Source organism: Lampetra planeri, chromosome 11, assembly GCF_965212315.1.
Source record: "Lampetra planeri chromosome 11, kcLamPlan1.2.h2, whole genome shotgun sequence".
Classification (NCBI taxonomy): domain Eukaryota; kingdom Metazoa; phylum Chordata; class Hyperoartia; order Petromyzontiformes; family Petromyzontidae; genus Lampetra; species Lampetra planeri.
The window spans coordinates 13,379,505-13,396,936 of record NC_136117.1 but is presented as its reverse complement, the minus strand read 5'-3'; the positions used below and the strand labels follow the sequence as shown (position 1 = coordinate 13,396,936).

General features: G+C 49.9%; 1 protein-coding gene across 1 annotated transcript; it reads right to left on the bottom strand.

The window, feature by feature from the left end:
• Nucleotides 1-167: 167 nt before the first annotated feature.
• Nucleotides 168-3,990, bottom strand: MRPL42 (mitochondrial ribosomal protein L42). The gene is made up of 5 exons (XM_078598893.1): nt 3,765-3,990; nt 2,724-2,781; nt 2,097-2,181; nt 900-1,072; nt 168-395 (listed from the first exon to the last, which is right to left on the bottom strand). Exons 1-5 carry the CDS (start codon nt 3,820-3,822, stop codon nt 341-343), a joined length of 429 nt encoding a protein of 142 aa, XP_078455019.1. The 5' UTR covers nt 3,823-3,990; the 3' UTR covers nt 168-340.
• Nucleotides 3,991-17,432: the final 13,442 nt, after the last annotated feature.

Sequence of the window (17,432 nt, the reverse complement as noted above, 5' to 3'; positions counted from 1 at the left end):
AGGTTTGGTTCGAAGGGTGTGGATTATTACACAAATAAACATTGTAATAAATTTGTTGAAAAAATTCTTAAAAGTTGTAGGCATAATTGTGGGGTGTTCCCCCCTGCGAAATAACAGACCACATTGCTTCACTGGAATGATATAAGACGACAAAGTAATCTCCGTTGTGTATTTCCAACTTAACTTTATAAATGAGTTGTTGCATCATGGGAAATAAAGTACGTGAAAGAGTTACAACCGAAAGGACGGCTTTCCAGCTTCGTCTAAATTTTAGAATGACTCCATATTGCAGGCGAGGGGAAGTGCTGTGCAACACGTACACCTTGGCTGCAAGTTAATATCAGGAATCCGACCTGTCTTTGGGTGGATTTTTTTTAATCCTCCTCAGGTGATACCTGCAATGAACAAAGAAAAGCTTTTAGCCACAATGTACGCCAACCCCACAGTTTACACCACGACCCCACAATGTCCATGATACTAAATCGCATACTTTTAAGTCGTACATTTCAATTAACATATAGTTGATATATTCATCGTGGTAGTGTACAAAACGTTGTCAATCCGCTGTTGGACGAGGGCTTCCCCACACCAAGCAGCTCGTGGGGTCGGGGGGGTCGTGAGCACGCTGGCCCACGTCGGTCAGTGTGGGATGGCGAAGGTGGGCACCGTAGACTTGCAAACACCGAAGCGTCGCACAACAGATTTTGCTGCTCACAACGTAGCCCTGCAAGCCCTATGACAAGCTGTTTGTGCGTGGTGGTCACCCACTGTTCAAGCACTGTCAAAGCTTGATGGGCCCCCTACCCCACTTAGCTTCTGATATCCGACAAGATTGGGCACAAGGTGGCACAGTTTCCCCACACGCAGTCTGGATGTAGTTATTTAAGATGTCAACTTACTGTCCGACAGGGAACCAGCGGTGCTTGCTGGTGTAGAACAAGCGGCTCAGCTCCTCAATGGCGTGGTGCGGTTTCTTCCTGAGCTGCGTCAGCGGGTTCACTTTGAGTCGAGCCTTGAGCATCTCCTCGTAGGTCTCCTCCGTGTTGTTTACGGGGTCTGGCCTGGGCATCGGCTGCATGGGGGGGGGGGTGGGGGTGGAGGGAGGGGGGGGGACAAAATTAAATGTGGCGTGAAGACCGAGAGGAGACAAAAGGAGGGGAAGACAATTGGAAGAGATGGCAAGATGAACTCGAAACGTTTGGTGACCGCTGCTGGATAACAGGAGAAACTAAAGATATCACGGAACGGAAGTAAATAAGAGAGACCTTTTGCCCAGCAGTGTTAAGCTACAGGCCGATGACAACTTGTTTTGTGGTCGATTACACTGGTCAACACACTTTTTCTGGCATAAGGTATTCCAAAGGTTCTAAGGTAATTTTGGGGTGCTGATTCCAAATCTGGCATCAGTTTTTGTCTATCACATCAGGTTTTTGAGATATAAAATATAGCATTTTCAATAAAAACTGCAGAAGAAAAATATAAAATAAATGTGGATAGCTACATAAAATGATATTATAAACACACCATCCTAAAAATACAGCACCATATTTTAACACTAAAGCAGTCACTGACTCGCAACAACTTGCAATCATAAGTGACAGAGTTAATTTCGGGTAAAATCAATGAAAATAGGGTATGCCGATAGCATAAAAATGAGATGTGATAGAGCAAATCTGAGATCAGATTTGGAATCAGCACCCTGAAATTAGTCTAAAACAGCTGCAAAAGTCCAAGCCAGAAAAAAATGTGTTTTTTTTGTTGACCAGTGTTATCTGGGCCCCTTTCAAAATGACAGCCCCCCACATCCTGTCTCCCACAAGCCACAACCAGCGCGACGCGGCCGATGATGTTCAGTCACCAAGCACCGCCAAATCACCTCCCGTCCAGCGGTACGTGTTATTCAATTAGTCGAGAAATCGAACCGACAATTAGTCGAGATTACCAGGCACGGCAATAAACAAATACGATGGAAATGCCAAGCACAATTTAAAAGTTAGGGGAAAGTGATCTCGTGATTATCGTTCATGGCGTGAGAACTGACATTATATCGTAAAGGTCGTAAAAACAAAAATGTTGTAGATGCAAGCAGCACAAACCTGTGACAGCTCGTATGGGAACTCCAGGGCCGGGTGGTGGCAGACGATGGTGCGCCCATCGGACGTCAGGGCCAGCTCCACCTTGCTGTATCACGTTTTAAAACATAAGATATAAATGGAAAAAAACATCAATAACACTGCCCTAAAAGTAAGAACTGCATATGATAAGACGTTCCTGGCAATGGCACTTTTTCATGGGCACGTGTTTATGCATCACACATCTATTTTCTTGCGTATAGAAGTATGTTCAGGAGCTAAATGGCAAAATTCGAGGTGTTCTAGCCACTAAGAGGGCCTTCAGCAGAGAGTTGGCGTAGTTTTGCTGTTCCTTCTCCACTGAAGGAGCACAGGCTACAGTGGATTGATTACTCGACGGTGGATAGTTTGGGTTGCATGGCCACAACTCAAACTATGGACAATTTAGTGAAACACGAGCAGTATCACAAACACGGTGTTTACTAATAATAACTCTGATAACATCAGTGTTTCATAATAACTCTGATAGTTTGCTGTCCTTCCCCGCACCTCCGATTAGCACGGTTGGCTACGTACGGTGCGTAAGAAGTTCTACATACATCACAAGCACCGACTAACCGAGCCCATGCGAGTGTAAAGTGAACGTCGTACCAGTTGTAGTCATCGGGCAAGGCGGAGTATGAAGACTTGTAACACGGGTGGAGCCAGCCTGCGTTTCCAGACCACAGTTCAAACGCAGTGTTTAACCTGGGGGTGCGAGATGCGCTCTGGGGGTGCGAGACATGGCCACATTTATTTTAAAAGGTAAATCATCAAAACACAAAATAAGCCACGGGCACGTAAGTACAACTTACTTTGTTTCATCAAACCCATGTATTTAATAACATTACATTTTTGAATGATTGCGAACCAAATGGGTGTAAAGCAAGCCATCGTCAGCCAGGCTCGCTCCACTGCTGAATAAAAGCCTCCCCGTGCAGCTGACGCCACATCTCTGGATCCTGCGATGCAACACTCCACCACCTATGCCCACAACACCTCCACACACCACGAGCCGAGTCCATCGCTCCATCTCCTTGGCAGACGTCCTCTCCTGTAAACACCACCGAACTACCACCAACGCAAAGTTTGTTGCGTGCTGGTGAAGTCACGTGAGTGTAGACGTGGGGAGCATACAAGCACAGTACAACAATGATTTCGCTGCACCGCCCGCTGTTGACGTACAGGAACCTCAACAACAGCCACGACACTGCGCCAGGCTAGGTGCACCTCGAGGCCACGTGAAGTGTCGAAGGCTCACTGGGCAGAAGGTGATGGGGGGCAGAGTAAAAGGTGTTGAGGGTTGATCGACTGGCAGAGCACTGTCCAGGGTCAGATGTACTTAGGTAATTGCCCTACCCAGGCACCTTGAATAATTAGCACGCTGGGCTACGTGGGATACGACGAAGGGTTAAACACACACACACGCATACTTCTCTTACGAGATGCGTAATTTGAGTGCCCACAACGCGTCCAGCTCTTGATCGATCCACTGCTGGACCGAGGGGCCTCAATCCACGCCTCCGTGACAGGCCAGTTCGGTGAAACAACGCCTTCAATGTTTAAATGTTTAACAAAACTAAAAACAAGCGCCGAAGGTTGCCTCGACTTGAGGCCTTTCCCCCCCATCCACCCCCGTCCCTCGTCGCTTACCCAGCCGAGGCAGACGCACCGCGCTCCGCACAGCGGCCAGGCGAGCCAGCGCGTTCATCTCCTGCTGCGGGCTCGCACTCCTCTCTTTGAAAACACAAATGTAGTTAACAGCGACGACTAAACTAGACTGAAAACGAAGGAGTTGAAGTATCTAAGGGCTGCGACGAGACGCCGCCTGGCCACGCGTGGAAGCGACCTTGCGTGACGTCACGCTCGGAATAACTTTATTGGAACGGGGCAGCACCACCAAGGCCCCGCCCCCAGGGGTGAACGTTGGAATAACTTTATTGGAACATCGGGCGATGCAGAATATTGAAGCATTGGGTATTTGATAATTGGGTTTTTACCCTTTTATCTGGCAACAAAACTGGCACCTGTTTTACAAGGAGTCATGTTTGCATAGACCACAATACCTGCAGTGATAATGCAAACAAAAAACACAACTCTGATAATGTATGCACTGTCCTTGAAGTTGATTGGTCCACACCCGAGACAGCTTTTCTTAGAGCCTAGTCTCACATGGTGTTGGGTATATCGTAAGAGGTTTTTTTTATTGTAGGTTAAATATAGACGCGTCGTTAAACCCACCAACCACCAACCACGTCACACGGCCAATTATCAAGGTGTTTGTCACGCAAATTAATCAAAACAAATGTGCCAATTACGGTAGTTACGTTTTCAGCACACCGGCTTGTTGGAGAGTAAACCCAGAATAACATTTACAATTATTCAAAAAGCATCAACGACCTCGGGTTGAGTCAGCGGCGTGACTAGCGTGGAGGGCAGGCAGGGGGAGTGCATTGGCCCTCCTGGTGGGTAAAGCTACGAGATGTGGCCCCTTCCTTGACGACCGCCATCAAATACAGATTGCTTCAAAAAGTGATAACACTTAAATGGCACTATCGTTTTTAATAGGAAAATAACGGATAAAACACTGTAACATGATAACAAATGTATGTTAATAGCTTCAAAAAGCTAAAGAGAATCCTACTCGTTCGCCATCATTGTCAACGTTTCTTGTGGTTTTGTTGCAAATTTTAATAAGTGTTTTTTAAAAACAATGTGAATCACCCTGTAATTGTTTTCAACAACAGTGTAACAAGAACAACACACGATAATTTAAAACACGGTTTAAATGTACTGTACTCTCGTGAAAATGCTTTCATGTTACGTGCCACGTTTTATTTTAACTTAATTGGAGCAGTAACGTTTCGCCTCCGCAAAAATGCGCATGGCGTGTTTGTGTGTACGTTGTAGTCATGATCATTACCATCGTGTAACCAGCAGGTAGACGAGCAGCGCCGTAGTAAACGAAACGATTCCATGGAGGCAAGAAAACAAATTGAATATTGGGGCCCCACGGGGCCAATTTCCGCACCCCCCTGGGCTGATAAAGTCGTCACTACGCCACTGGGTTGAGCAAGTTCTATCTATGGGTCCCTTTTCGTCGGTATCATTTGTGCTTCTTGGTTCTTTCGGTAAAGTCACGTAAAATGGAAACAATAAAAATATTAAAATAAAACATAATAAAATAATTCTCACGACGTTTCGGCCACAACGCAAGCAGCCGTCATCAGGTGAAGACCAGGTCTGTCGGGGAGACAGCGTCTGAATATTTGTATTGTTTCCATTCTACGTGACTTTACCGAAAGAACCAAGAAGATAAATCCCTGCAGTCACGAAAGCTTTAAATCGAAATAATTTGTGCTGTTCGGCTTTTGGCGTTCTCTCGCCTATCACTGGCTGGTGAGACAATGCCATCAAGGAGGCCAATCAGTTTAAAAAACAATGCGTGCATTTTTCATGGTTCTTTCGGTAAAGTTACCGGTAAAGTTACCGAAAGAACCAAGAAGATGAATCCCTGCAGTCACGAAAGCTTTAAATCGAAATTTAATGCCTGCATTATTATCGAATCATTTTTGTTTGCATTTTTCACCACAATCATGTGCGATCAATGCAGACTTGATGCCCTGCAATGGGTGTCAATTTGGTGTTTGTACGTCTTAACACCTCGTGTATTACAACATTGCCGGAAAAGGGTAAAGCCTATTATTTTATCATCGGATTAAAACGTCGTAATTTGCGTGTGAAGACGCGACTTAGTCTTTGTTTATCTTTGCTCGTATTTCAATGAGGCTGCGCCATATTCCATGAAGTATTCAGATGTTTGAATACATGTGTTATCATTTACTTAATTTAAAATACGTGGGGGTCATGGTATACGTTGTAATAATAGAATCCCACACCAGGGTCACATCGTCTTCATCCTCATAGTCAACTCGGTTCTTAAGGCCCAATAGAATAAAAGGGCCTCAATTGTCATCAGCCATGATCAATCCACTGCTGGATGAAGGCCTCCCAAAGCAGTCGCCGACTATCTCTCACGTTCCTGCGATGCCATAACTCCATGGTCGTGATGGTGGTGGTGGGCGTCCTCCCAGCTCTGTTCCCTACTTTGGCTGCCATTCTGTCATCAGTCTCGACCGCATGGTTATCATCCGTTCTCGCGACCATGCTCTGGCCAAGCCCACTTAACAATAGTCAATATGATGTCTCTACCTTTAATTTTTTACGTGTTCCGGCCAGTGTGAATTTCACGCGCTTCTTTGTGCACTTTTCAGCTTTTGGTTGCATTTTCATTGTGTATATTTTTTCTCAAATCTACGTGTCATAGCAGAAAAACATGCGTGTTGTGTGAACACCACTTCCTTTAAGCGTATCGATACGTTGCTTTTCAAGAGTTCAGCAAACACTCAAATCTGACTGTCTCGCTCGTCTCTATGTCATCATTGTTATCCAGGTACTGTTTGAAAAACTGCCCTTAGGACATTCTACTCTGATGTGTTTTCCAGTCGATGTCATGTACTGGCTTTTGTTTGGTGGCGAGATATTAACGACCTCGCCTGGTATACAGGAGGTCGTGGGTTCGATCCCGACCCTGACACCTGCTGTATATTTGGAGTTTGCATGTCTCTCCCCGTGCTCACGTGGAATTTTCTCCGGGACCTCTAGGTTTTCCCTCCACATTTAAATTTCAACACGCGTTTAGAGTGTTTAGTCACTGCTATAAATTTCCACATAAGCCACTTCGTTGAGCTATCATTTTGGCCAGGTCGCTTCTAAAAAAGAGATACATAGTTCAGTGGGCCTTATATGGTAAAATAAAATATAGTTTAGTTTAAATCGTTTTTCGTTAACTTCTGCATTAAGTTATTCAACACTGTTCTATCGTTCATAATCAACGTTTTTGGGTTTAGATCGCGTTATTTATAAATGTGTCGTAACCCTCCACCACCCGACACGGCCAATCAGTAAAAAAGTGTCACGTTGACAAAAGACAAATTAGTTAACTGCTTTAGCCCACCGGTGTGTTGAAGCGCGAAACCACAACATTTACAATTTGAGTACGACGTTTCGCTGGTAATTGCATCCAGCATCATCGGGCAATTCGCCAAAATGGTGAGGCTCTGCTGTGTCTCCCGTTCTTATATAGAGCAGCAGCAGGGTGACGTCATCATTAACTCATTAACTCATCAGGTGCAAAGATTTGGCCGTGTCGGGTGGTGGAGGGTTACGACACATTTATAAATAACGCGATCTAAACCCAAAAACGTTGATTATGAATAATATTGGTCGCGAAAGCCTACGTGTTAAACTGACTGTTCTATCGGTTTCTATACCGACTGGCATCAGCAAATTTCAGACGGTTAGTATTCCCCTCGTTTATATGTATGCCTTTATTATTTCATTCTAATAATCTGTAAACATCTTCCCATGTTGTTCTGACTAACTTTCGCGAGTGTATATCTCATTTCCCGAGGCTGCTAATTAATGTTACATGTGTGCACTGTTTTCAATTTATTCTGTAATTCCTTTAGGGTTTTTTTTAACTGTGATTTCTATGTCAATTTAACACGTAGTAGGCTTTCACGACCAATATTATCCGTAATAGAGGTTGTTTGGGTGAGATCGCGTAAATATATAATGTGTCGCTAAGCCCGCTATCACCCGACAGCCGATTAGTAAGATTTGTTACGTTAACAAAACATGCCAATTCGGTACTAGTTCAGCACACCGATGTGTTGGAGAGTGAACCCACAGCATTTACAATTCGGGTACGACGGTTCTGCCGCTAATTACAACCAGCCTCATCAGGCGGCAGCCAGATACATCTGGCGGGTTTCACGACGCATTTATATATTTACGCGATCTAACCCAACAACCAAAAAACCCAGTCTATTACGGATTGTGTGGCTATGGGCGACCCGCATTTCGCCTCTAGATGGCAGCATTGTCAGTCGAACGTTCTCTCGTTGGCGGCACGTGGAGCGGCGAATTCGCGTTCTTACTCCAGGCGCTCTGCGCGTCGAGGCTTCGCCTGGCTGGCTTCCCTCCCCACACACGCAAAATACAATCATAACGACCCACGCCACGCAAGCTTCAAATGTTAAATGGACTTACACACTCAGCAGGAAGAGGGGTGGGGGGGGTGCGATAAATCACCCGTTCGCACGGATTCTGTAAATCCAACATGCCTTTGTCCGTGTACGTTTAGTTCATTCAAGAAACAGTGCTGTATATAATAAGATGACGGATTGTGACACCGGGGAAACCCGTCTGTTCACAGTTTGGCCTTTTGGCGCAGATTTTTTTTTCAATCTCCCAAGTTATGGGCAATCCTTCAACGCTGTGACCGGCTTTCAACAGCCTAAGTGCCTTATAGCAACACAGCGTTACAATCAGTATACATTCTCATTTATATTCGAATCAACTTTCCGCCCACCGTGACGCAACCGATGTCGATGTCGCCAGCGAGTCCCGCCCGTCACCTCCCGTCCAGCGGCACACGTTTGCCCAACTATCTTCGTGCTCTCCGGCTAGCCGAGTAACCGATCGCTTCTTCGTCTACTTGCATGGCGGCGAAGACGGATCGCCAGCGTGTCCGTGTTCATGTCGAGGTTGGGTGGATGAGTGAGCCACCACTGAGCCGCACCTCCGGTTGGCTACGTACGATGCGACAGAAGTTCAACGTTCTGTACATAACAGAGGAGTGGCCTCGTGGTGTGACGAAACTGTGATTGTGCCCGCGAATAATCGAATCGGGCAATTGCGTGATTGTGTGCGGTCCATGGTTTGAGATAAGACTCACGCGCATATTCATAGACTTACACGGACACCCATAGACTCGCATAAGAGACTCATGGACTTACGCAGAGACCCCCACAGACACCGATATACTTTGCACGTGGACAGCGACGTCTCTCTGTGTGCACGTTGAGGTCGGTCCGAGTGAGCCAGTGGGTGGCTTCAAGAGTCGCCGCACGGCGGATGTCTGCGGTGCTGCCAGAGGGAACTACAAACACATTCCTCCTGCGGAGGCGCTGGTAGGAACGTTGGGTTGCTCGGTCAATGGCCAGGGTCAACGGCGGCGTGGTGTATTCCGCAAATATGCCCGACTGTGAGGGCGGGCACAAGCCGGCATGAGTAGGTTAAACGTTGAGTTTTATAAGGGCACCACGGGGTGACCAGCCCCTCCCCACCCAGCCCCACCCCTCCCACCCCCCACCCAGCCCCACTCTCCCCACCCAGCCCCTCCCCACCCTCCCCACCCAGCCCCTCCCCACCCAGCCCCTCCCTGCACGACGGAGGACACAATAATCCCCTGTGGGCTGGTGTAACCAGGAGGTTCCTACCAGTATAAGTGGCGCTTTCAAAGTGGCCCCGTGGCTCGAGACAAGCTGACCGCAATTTCACTGTGGGCGATTGATAATCGTCCGTCGGACGGAAGATATCCCACTATCGATCGCTGAAAACCATCGGCTATCCCAGCTCGACGCGAATGACTATGTTGCTGTTACGATGGCTCTGTCTCGTCATTTACAGAATCTTCCAGGCTAAATAAAGATTTTTGATTTATTCGATCGACAACTATTTACAGACAGGGTCGCCTTGTATGTGTGAGATGTTGTGAGCTGTTGAGCCGTTGATGGCGGGGAAAGTGCCAAAGACAAAGGTCACCCGTGTAGCCTTATCAGACTGTTGAGCCAAGTGCTCTTAGCGAGTAGCACCTATGAAGGCGCACGAGGGGGGGGCGGCCAGCACTACGCCCTGCCGCCTTTGTCTCCCCTGTGCAGTGACGATGTTTACACACCGCACCAGTTACTCATTTAAATCTGAGTCGACCTAGACGAGGCCCATGACCGGTTCAGATACTCGCCACTGGTGTTGGCCGTGAGCGGGAATCGAACTCGGGTCGCCGGGTGCGTAGCGCAGCGCGCGAACGGCTACACTGTCACCACCACCACGACCACCGACATCACAAGCGGCAGCAGCAGCAGCAGCATCAGCAGACATCTGAAATGCACCGTGCCGGAGGAGGGCAGCACGTGAGCGTAATTCCTGGAAGCTTCCAAGAAATCGGCTCGGAGAGGAGGCAACGCTCTCCACAAACCCAGCCTCCACGCGAAGCCAGAAGGAACAACCCCACGCCACCACCAGACGTGCGCCGGGTCTCAGATTGAAAGCTCCAGGATCCGCACGTCGCCAAACGGGGCTGGGTGACCGGCATCGAAAACAACAACAACAACAACAACGTCGTCGTCGTCAACATCATCACCCAACAGTTGCAACATCGTCAAGAGAAAGCGACGGACGCAAGGACGGAGATAGAGAGGGTGGGGGGGCAGTAGAGGACGAACAGGAGGAGATACGGGTTCGCGCGCGCGCGCGTGCGCGTGCGTGTCTCACTGGATGTGAAACTCTTGAGCCCTGGTTTGCACCCGAGCAAGTGCGGCAGCGCCACGAAAGCGCGAGCACGTTGTTGCACATTGTTACACATTGTTACACGCGCGACAGATTTGGCAAAGGGTGGGCTCTGGTGCGAGTCTAAAATTAAAACACCCGCCAGACAAAGTCCGAGACGTTTCCACTTCGCCTCTCAGCAGGCGACCGACCGTCTTCTGCTTTTTTGGGCGCAAGCGACACTCCGACCCCCGTCCGTCACTCGCAATATTTGGTAAGTGTGCGCAGCGGCGGCATTAGCAGTAGTTGTTGTTGTTGCAACCGTCGTAGTGAGTCGTTCTCGTCTTCCCAATCGTAGTTCTTGTGGGCTTGAGTCACTGCGTCTGTTTGTCACGCCTGTCTGTTTGTGGTCGGCGTGCATTTGAATGCGGCCGGTGTTGTCCACCCGGTACGTGTAAATCGGTGTCACGGGTAGAATTGTTTTGAGTATTTGTTTAGTTGTGACTGGGAGGGAGGCGGACGGAACCTGCCAGTGATTACCACTGCGTCTGTTAGAATGATGCAAGTCATCTTGAACCGAGTTGAGTGCGCCCACCATTATATTGCGCATGGACAGAACAGCACGTGTCGGTTCAGAGGTGTAAAAAAAAAGGGCAATTCAGAACGCGCGCAAAATGCAGTCGGTTCGCGTGCAGGTGGATTGTGATGCCGTGGGATCGCACGAGGTGGTGGTGGCGCTTCGCCGAGACATTCATTCAAAAGTGAATTGACGATGACCCACGACGACGACTATGATGGTGGTGGTGATGATGAAAAGCGAATTAGATGCAAAACTAGCGCGCGCGCTCGCTAGTTCCGCGTCGTGAGTGCGTTCACGGTGGTGGTGGTGGTGGTGAGCGCGCCGCGCTACGAACCCAACCACCCGAGTTCGATTCCCGTTGACGACCAAAAAGCAGTTGACGGATATCTGAGCCGGGCATCTAGGCCGCCCCTTGGATCGGCTCAGCCTTAAACCAGTATCTGGTGCGATGTGTGTAAATATTCGCCGCTAGGGAAGACAAAGGCGGTCGGGCGGGGTCTTGGTTACCCGCCGTCTCGTGTGCCGTGCCGGCCTTCACAGGTGCTACTCGCTAACAGCACTTGCCCGAACCGTATGTCGAAGGCGATACGGGGCATCTTTGTCTATTCCGTGCGAGTCTGCGCTCGCCACAAGAGCAAACTCCGTTGTAAACCCGCCACTGCATCTCGTCCCGAAACGTCGCTCTCCTCGGGTCGAACGAGTGCTCGGCGTGCCTGCCTGCTTGCGCGCGGATCGCTCGCATTGTTGCGCCTCGGTGTCGCCTCTTCGCCGCGTCGCACGGGGGGAGGGTGGTGTGGAGTGGTGGTGGTGTGGTGGTGGTGTGGAGTGATGGTGAATTGCGGTGTGGTGGTGGGGAGCGGTAGTGTAGCGGTTAGCGCGCTGCGCTACGAAGCTGGCCACCCGGGTTCAATTCCCGCTCACGGCCAACACCCAGTGACGATTATCTGAACCGGTCCTGTGCATCCCCTAGGTCGACTCAGCCTCAAATGAGTACCTGGTGCGGTGTGTAAACATCGCCACTGGGGAGACAAAGGCGGCCGGGCGTGGTGCTGGCCACCCACAAACCTCGTGTGCCGTGCCGGCCTTCATAGGTGCTCGCTATAGCAGCACTTTTCCCCAAAAGTCTGTTAAGGCCACACTGGGGATCTTTTCTGTCATCTCTCTGTGACCAGGGTAGCCGTCCTGTCGGATTCGTCAGAGCGCGGCGAATTTTGCCGCTTTCGAATTTGACGCGCACCCCGAACCGACAACGGCGGCGGCGCAAAAATGTATCACCAAACTCCACGCGCGTAAACGTCGCCGCGCCTGCGTGTCCGTGACAAAGATCCCCCCCCCCCCCGTGTTGCCAATGTTTTTTTTTACACGTCACACTAGGTACTCATTTTAGGCTGAGTCGACCTAGATAGTCGTCACTGGTGAGGGCCGTGAGCGGGAAGCGAACTCGGGTCGCCAGCTTCGTAGCGCAGCGCGCTACCGATCCTCACCTTTGACGTGAACCCACAAACACACACACACACATATGTACATTCACAAAAAAGACAAAGGATCCTCTGCATCATAGCGTTTAACAGACTTTTGGGGCACGTGCTGTTAGCACCTTATGAAGGCCGGCACGACACACGAGAAGGGATGTAGTGGCCAACACCACGCCTGGCCGCCTTTGTTGCCCCAGTGCTAATGTGTACACACCTCGCACGGGCTACTCATTTGAGGTCGATTCGACGTTGGGGGGTGGCGCAGGACCGGTTGAAATAGTCGCCGGGGTTTCGAGGCGCAAGTTGCGCTCACCGCTAACAAACCGCCGTCGTCTTCGCAAACACACGCGTCCGCACTTCGTACGTGCAACACAGCGGCCTCGGATACTGAACGTGCCTCGTTAATTATTCCGCAGACAATAATCGCAGTAATGAATGCGCCACGCAGGCGTGCGGTGAACGCACCAAAAAAACACAAAAACGCGCTTGACGCAATTACCCACGGAACGCTGTCTGCGAGCAAAGTGACCAGGAACACTACAAGACTACACACGACCCATTGTGTGTTCGTCTTGCTGTTGTTGTTTAGTATGTTCAGTCCGACACGGGTGGCACAGGCAGGCATATGTTGCTTCTTTGTCTCAAGTGCCCCCCCCCCCGACTATACCTCCAGTAGAAGTGCACCCTCGATGACAAGTTTATGGATGACAGCGCGCCACGGACGCATTGGGGAAAAACGGGATAACTCGATACGGATTCTAACAAACGGGTTTACTCGACACGGATTTTAAAAACACCGGATAACTCGACACGGATTTTTTTTTTATAAAACGGGATAATTTGACGCGAATTAAAAAAAAAAACGGTATAACTCGATTACATTCAAAACAGGATAACTCGACACGGATTGATACAAAACTCCGGGTTAACTCGACACGGATTCTAACAAACGAGATAACTCGACAAGCATTGAAGAAGAAAACCCCCCAGGATAACTCGACATAAAATCCAAGTGCGTGATAATTTTGACACGAATCGAAAATAAACTCGAAGCGACTTGAGCACGACTGGTTTTGACGTGTCGCTTGTAAGAACGATGATGGTCTCTTCTCCACGTGTGCAACCTGATCGCCGCTCTTTCATTAAACCCACGCGTAATGTAATAATCGTGAGTAACCCTTAGCGACAAATGGCAACGCTTAATCAGATGCGCATGAGTAATGGGTGTAGAAATGATGCCCTGACTAATGATCACCTCATTTTAGGGCTTAGGGGGGGGGGGGTGTGTCGTGGGGCAATTGTGCAGGGCGTAAACTCCACGCTAACTGCGTCTAAAATGGTTCAATGTTGGCCTAATTGCAGTTCTTAAAGATACCACCACCACGCTCTGTCGTACGTTGTGCGGGGAGCGGTGGCGCGGCGGTTAGCGCGTTCGATTCCCGCTCACGGCCAACATCAGTGGCGATCGTCTGATCCGGTTCTGGGCCTCCCCTAGGCCGACTCAGCCTCCTCAAATGGGTACCCGGTGCGATATTTAAACGTCGCCACTCGGGTCGACAAAAGGCGGCCGGGCGTGATGCTGACCCCCCCCCCCCCCGCGTGTATCTTGGCGGCCTTCATAGGTACTCGTCAACAGCACTTGCCACTAAAGTCTGCTAAGGCTACACGGGGGAGCTTCGTCTTATTCCCCCCCCGCCCCCCCCAGTTATCGCCGAGTAAATCGCTTTAAAACGCGAGCTACGTTGAAGCCGCTGGGGCGGTTGTTCAAAGAACAAAGAGAATCCCGTTTTATAGCGAGCGACACCGGCGTTATGACCCCCCCCCCGACCCACACAACGCGGCCGCTTCTGCCCCCCTCGTGGAAACGTGGACGCGTCGCAGCAGTCACTCGCTCGAGGCCGAGTCGTCGACACGAGCGAGGCCAGGGACCGCTTCGCATGGCCGGCACTAACGTTAGCCGTGAGCGGAGATCGAACTCGGTGTCGCTGGGTCACGCAGCGCGAGTGGCCTACGAGGCCACGGCGCACGAGGAGACGCGATGGATGATGTGTCCAACGTGCCCGGTCGCCCTTTGTCTCCCCCAGTGCACGATGTTTTTAAAAAAAAAGTTTTTGTTTTACACAACGCACCAGGTGTGTAGAACATAAACGGCACGGATATCAAGCGCCACCGGCGGTAGCCGTGAGCAGCGTTGTTAAAAGGCAACCGATAAACCGGCAAACCTTGTTTGTTGTTGTTGTTGTATAATTGATAATTACCGGTTACGAAAGTTTATGGAACGCCAGGAATCGTTTTACATTCGAATTCAGCAGAATATATTCTGCTGGGTGGACACAGGACACACACGGAAGACGTGGTGGGGGTGGTGGGGGGGGTTAACAAACTCAGAAAGTTTCTCCGATTGACGCGTTCCAACTGCGGCACGCGGGGAGATGGAATTGAAGCAGGTGCCCCTTCCAGAATGCCCAGGTTGTGTGTGTGCTGGGTGTACATGTGTGCTGGTTGTGTGTGTGCTGGGTGTATATGTGTGCTGGTTGTGTGTGTGCTGGGTGTACATGTGTGCTGGTTGTGTGTGTGCTGGGTGTATATGTGTGCTGGTTGTGTGTGTGCTGGGTGTATATGTGTGCTGGTTGTGTGTGTGCTGGGTGTACATGTGTGCTGGTTGTGTGTGTGCTGGGTGTATATGTGTGCTGGTTGTGTGTGTGCTGGGTGTATATGTGTGCTGGTTGTGTGATTCAAGTGTCATGTATTAGGAATAGCCCTGTGAGCCATGCGGCTCTTGAGTCGGGTGCAACCGCAACAAACTAAATATGAACAGAGAACATCTTAAAGCGACGACGCGCAACAGAAACATCCTGGATAAACCCGTGTGTGTGTGTGTTGCGGAGGCTGCCTTCGTTTCAGAGTTAATAACGTGGAAATGTGCAATGATGTCAACGTCACGTTCGACCTTTTTAAACAGTACGTGCGGAAAAATCGTTAACCGGTTTTTTTTGTTCGTTACTCAGAAAGCAAAACCACCCCCCGGTGTTTAACAAGAATAACAACGACACAACCTTAGATCGTAGGCGCAGTGCGCTAACCACTGCACCACCGCTCGCCCAACAATGAACAAAAGACAAAGATCTCCCCCGTACAGTCTAGCCTTTGAACAGACTGTTGGGGCAAGTGCTGTACCTATTTGAAGGCCGGAACGCCACATGATGTGCGGATGGGTGGCCAGCACCACGCCCGGCCGCCTTTGCCTACCCCATGCTGATGTGTACACACCGCGCCCACGTGTTCAGTTAAGGATGAGCCCACCGGTTCAAATATTCGTCATCGGTGTTGGCCGTGAGCGGGAATCGAACTCCGGTGCGCCGGGTTTGGAGAGCAGCACAACTAACCGGCTCTGCCACATGTACACCACGCACGCTCTGACACGCATGTAGACACAAAGATAAAGACCCCCACCCCCTATATAGCCTCAACTAACTGTAGGGGCAAGTGCTGTTAGCGAGCGCCTATGAAGGCCGGCACGGCACTCGAGGGGGTGGGTGGCCAACACCACGCCCGGCCGCCTTTGTCTCCCCAGTGGCGATGTTTACACACCGCACCGGATACTCACTTGAGGCTGAGTCGACCTAGGGGAGGTCCAGGACCGGTTTAGATGATCGTCACCGATGTTGGCCGTGAGCGGGAATCATACTCGGGTCACCGGGTTCGCAGCGCGCTAACCACGACACTACCGCTCCCCACGTACACACGCGCGCACACACGCAACTTACTACACATTGACTGATGTAGTTTCATTTTACCCACTTACGCCGTTGGGAAGCCTTGGGACAATACATTGTTTCGTTGAAAATCAAATACTCTCTCTAACATCTTAGAATGCATCGCGTTATGAAAGCCCCCGAGCTTCTCGATTTGAATTCAATCAAGATGATTATAATTAACTCTCCATTAACGTATTGCTCTTTATCGTCTGCTTCTTGCTGGTTGTATGCGCGTCCATCGGGGTGTGTGTGTGTGTGTTTGGGGAGACAAAGGCGGTCGGGCGTGGTGCTGGCTATCCACCCTCTCCTGTATCCGTGCCGGCCTTCATAGGCGCTCGCTAACAGCACTTGCGCCCCAACAGTCCGCAAATCTTAACTCGGGGTCTCTGTCTTGTTTGTTGTCTTGTACCCTGTGTATGTGTGTACCTGTGTATGTGTGTACCTGTGTTGTGTGTGTGTATGTGTGTGCCTGTGTGTGTGTGTGTATCCTGTGTATGTGTGTACATTGTGTATGTGTGTACATGTGTATGTGTGTACCTGTGTATGTGTGTATGTGTGTACCCTGTGTATGTGTGTACCTGTGTGTGTGTACCTGTGTGTGTGTACCTGTGTATGTGTACCCTGTGTATGTGTGTACCTGTGTATGTGTATGTGTGTATGTGTATGTGTGTATGTGTGTACCTGTGTACCTGTGTATGTGTATGTGTACCCTGTGTATGTGTGTACCTGTGTATGTGTGTACCTGTGTATGTGTACCTGTGTGTGTGTACCTGTGTGTGTGTGTACCCGTGGGGAGCGATAGTGTAGCGGCTAGCGCGCTGCGATATGAATCCGGCGACACGAGTTCGATTCCCGCTCGCGTCCAACACCAGTGACGATTATCTGAACTTGTCTTGGGCATCCCCTAGGTCGACTCAGCCTGAAATTAGTACCTAGTGCGGTGTGTAAACATCGCCACTGGGGAGACAAAGGCGGTCCGGCGTAGTGCTGGCCACCCACCCCATCGTGTGCCACACGTGCCCCAAAAGTCCGTCCAGGCCATACGGGTTTGGGGGATCTTTGCGCGCCCGCGTGTGTAGTGTGAATGAGTAGATCTGTGCGCGCGAGATTCACA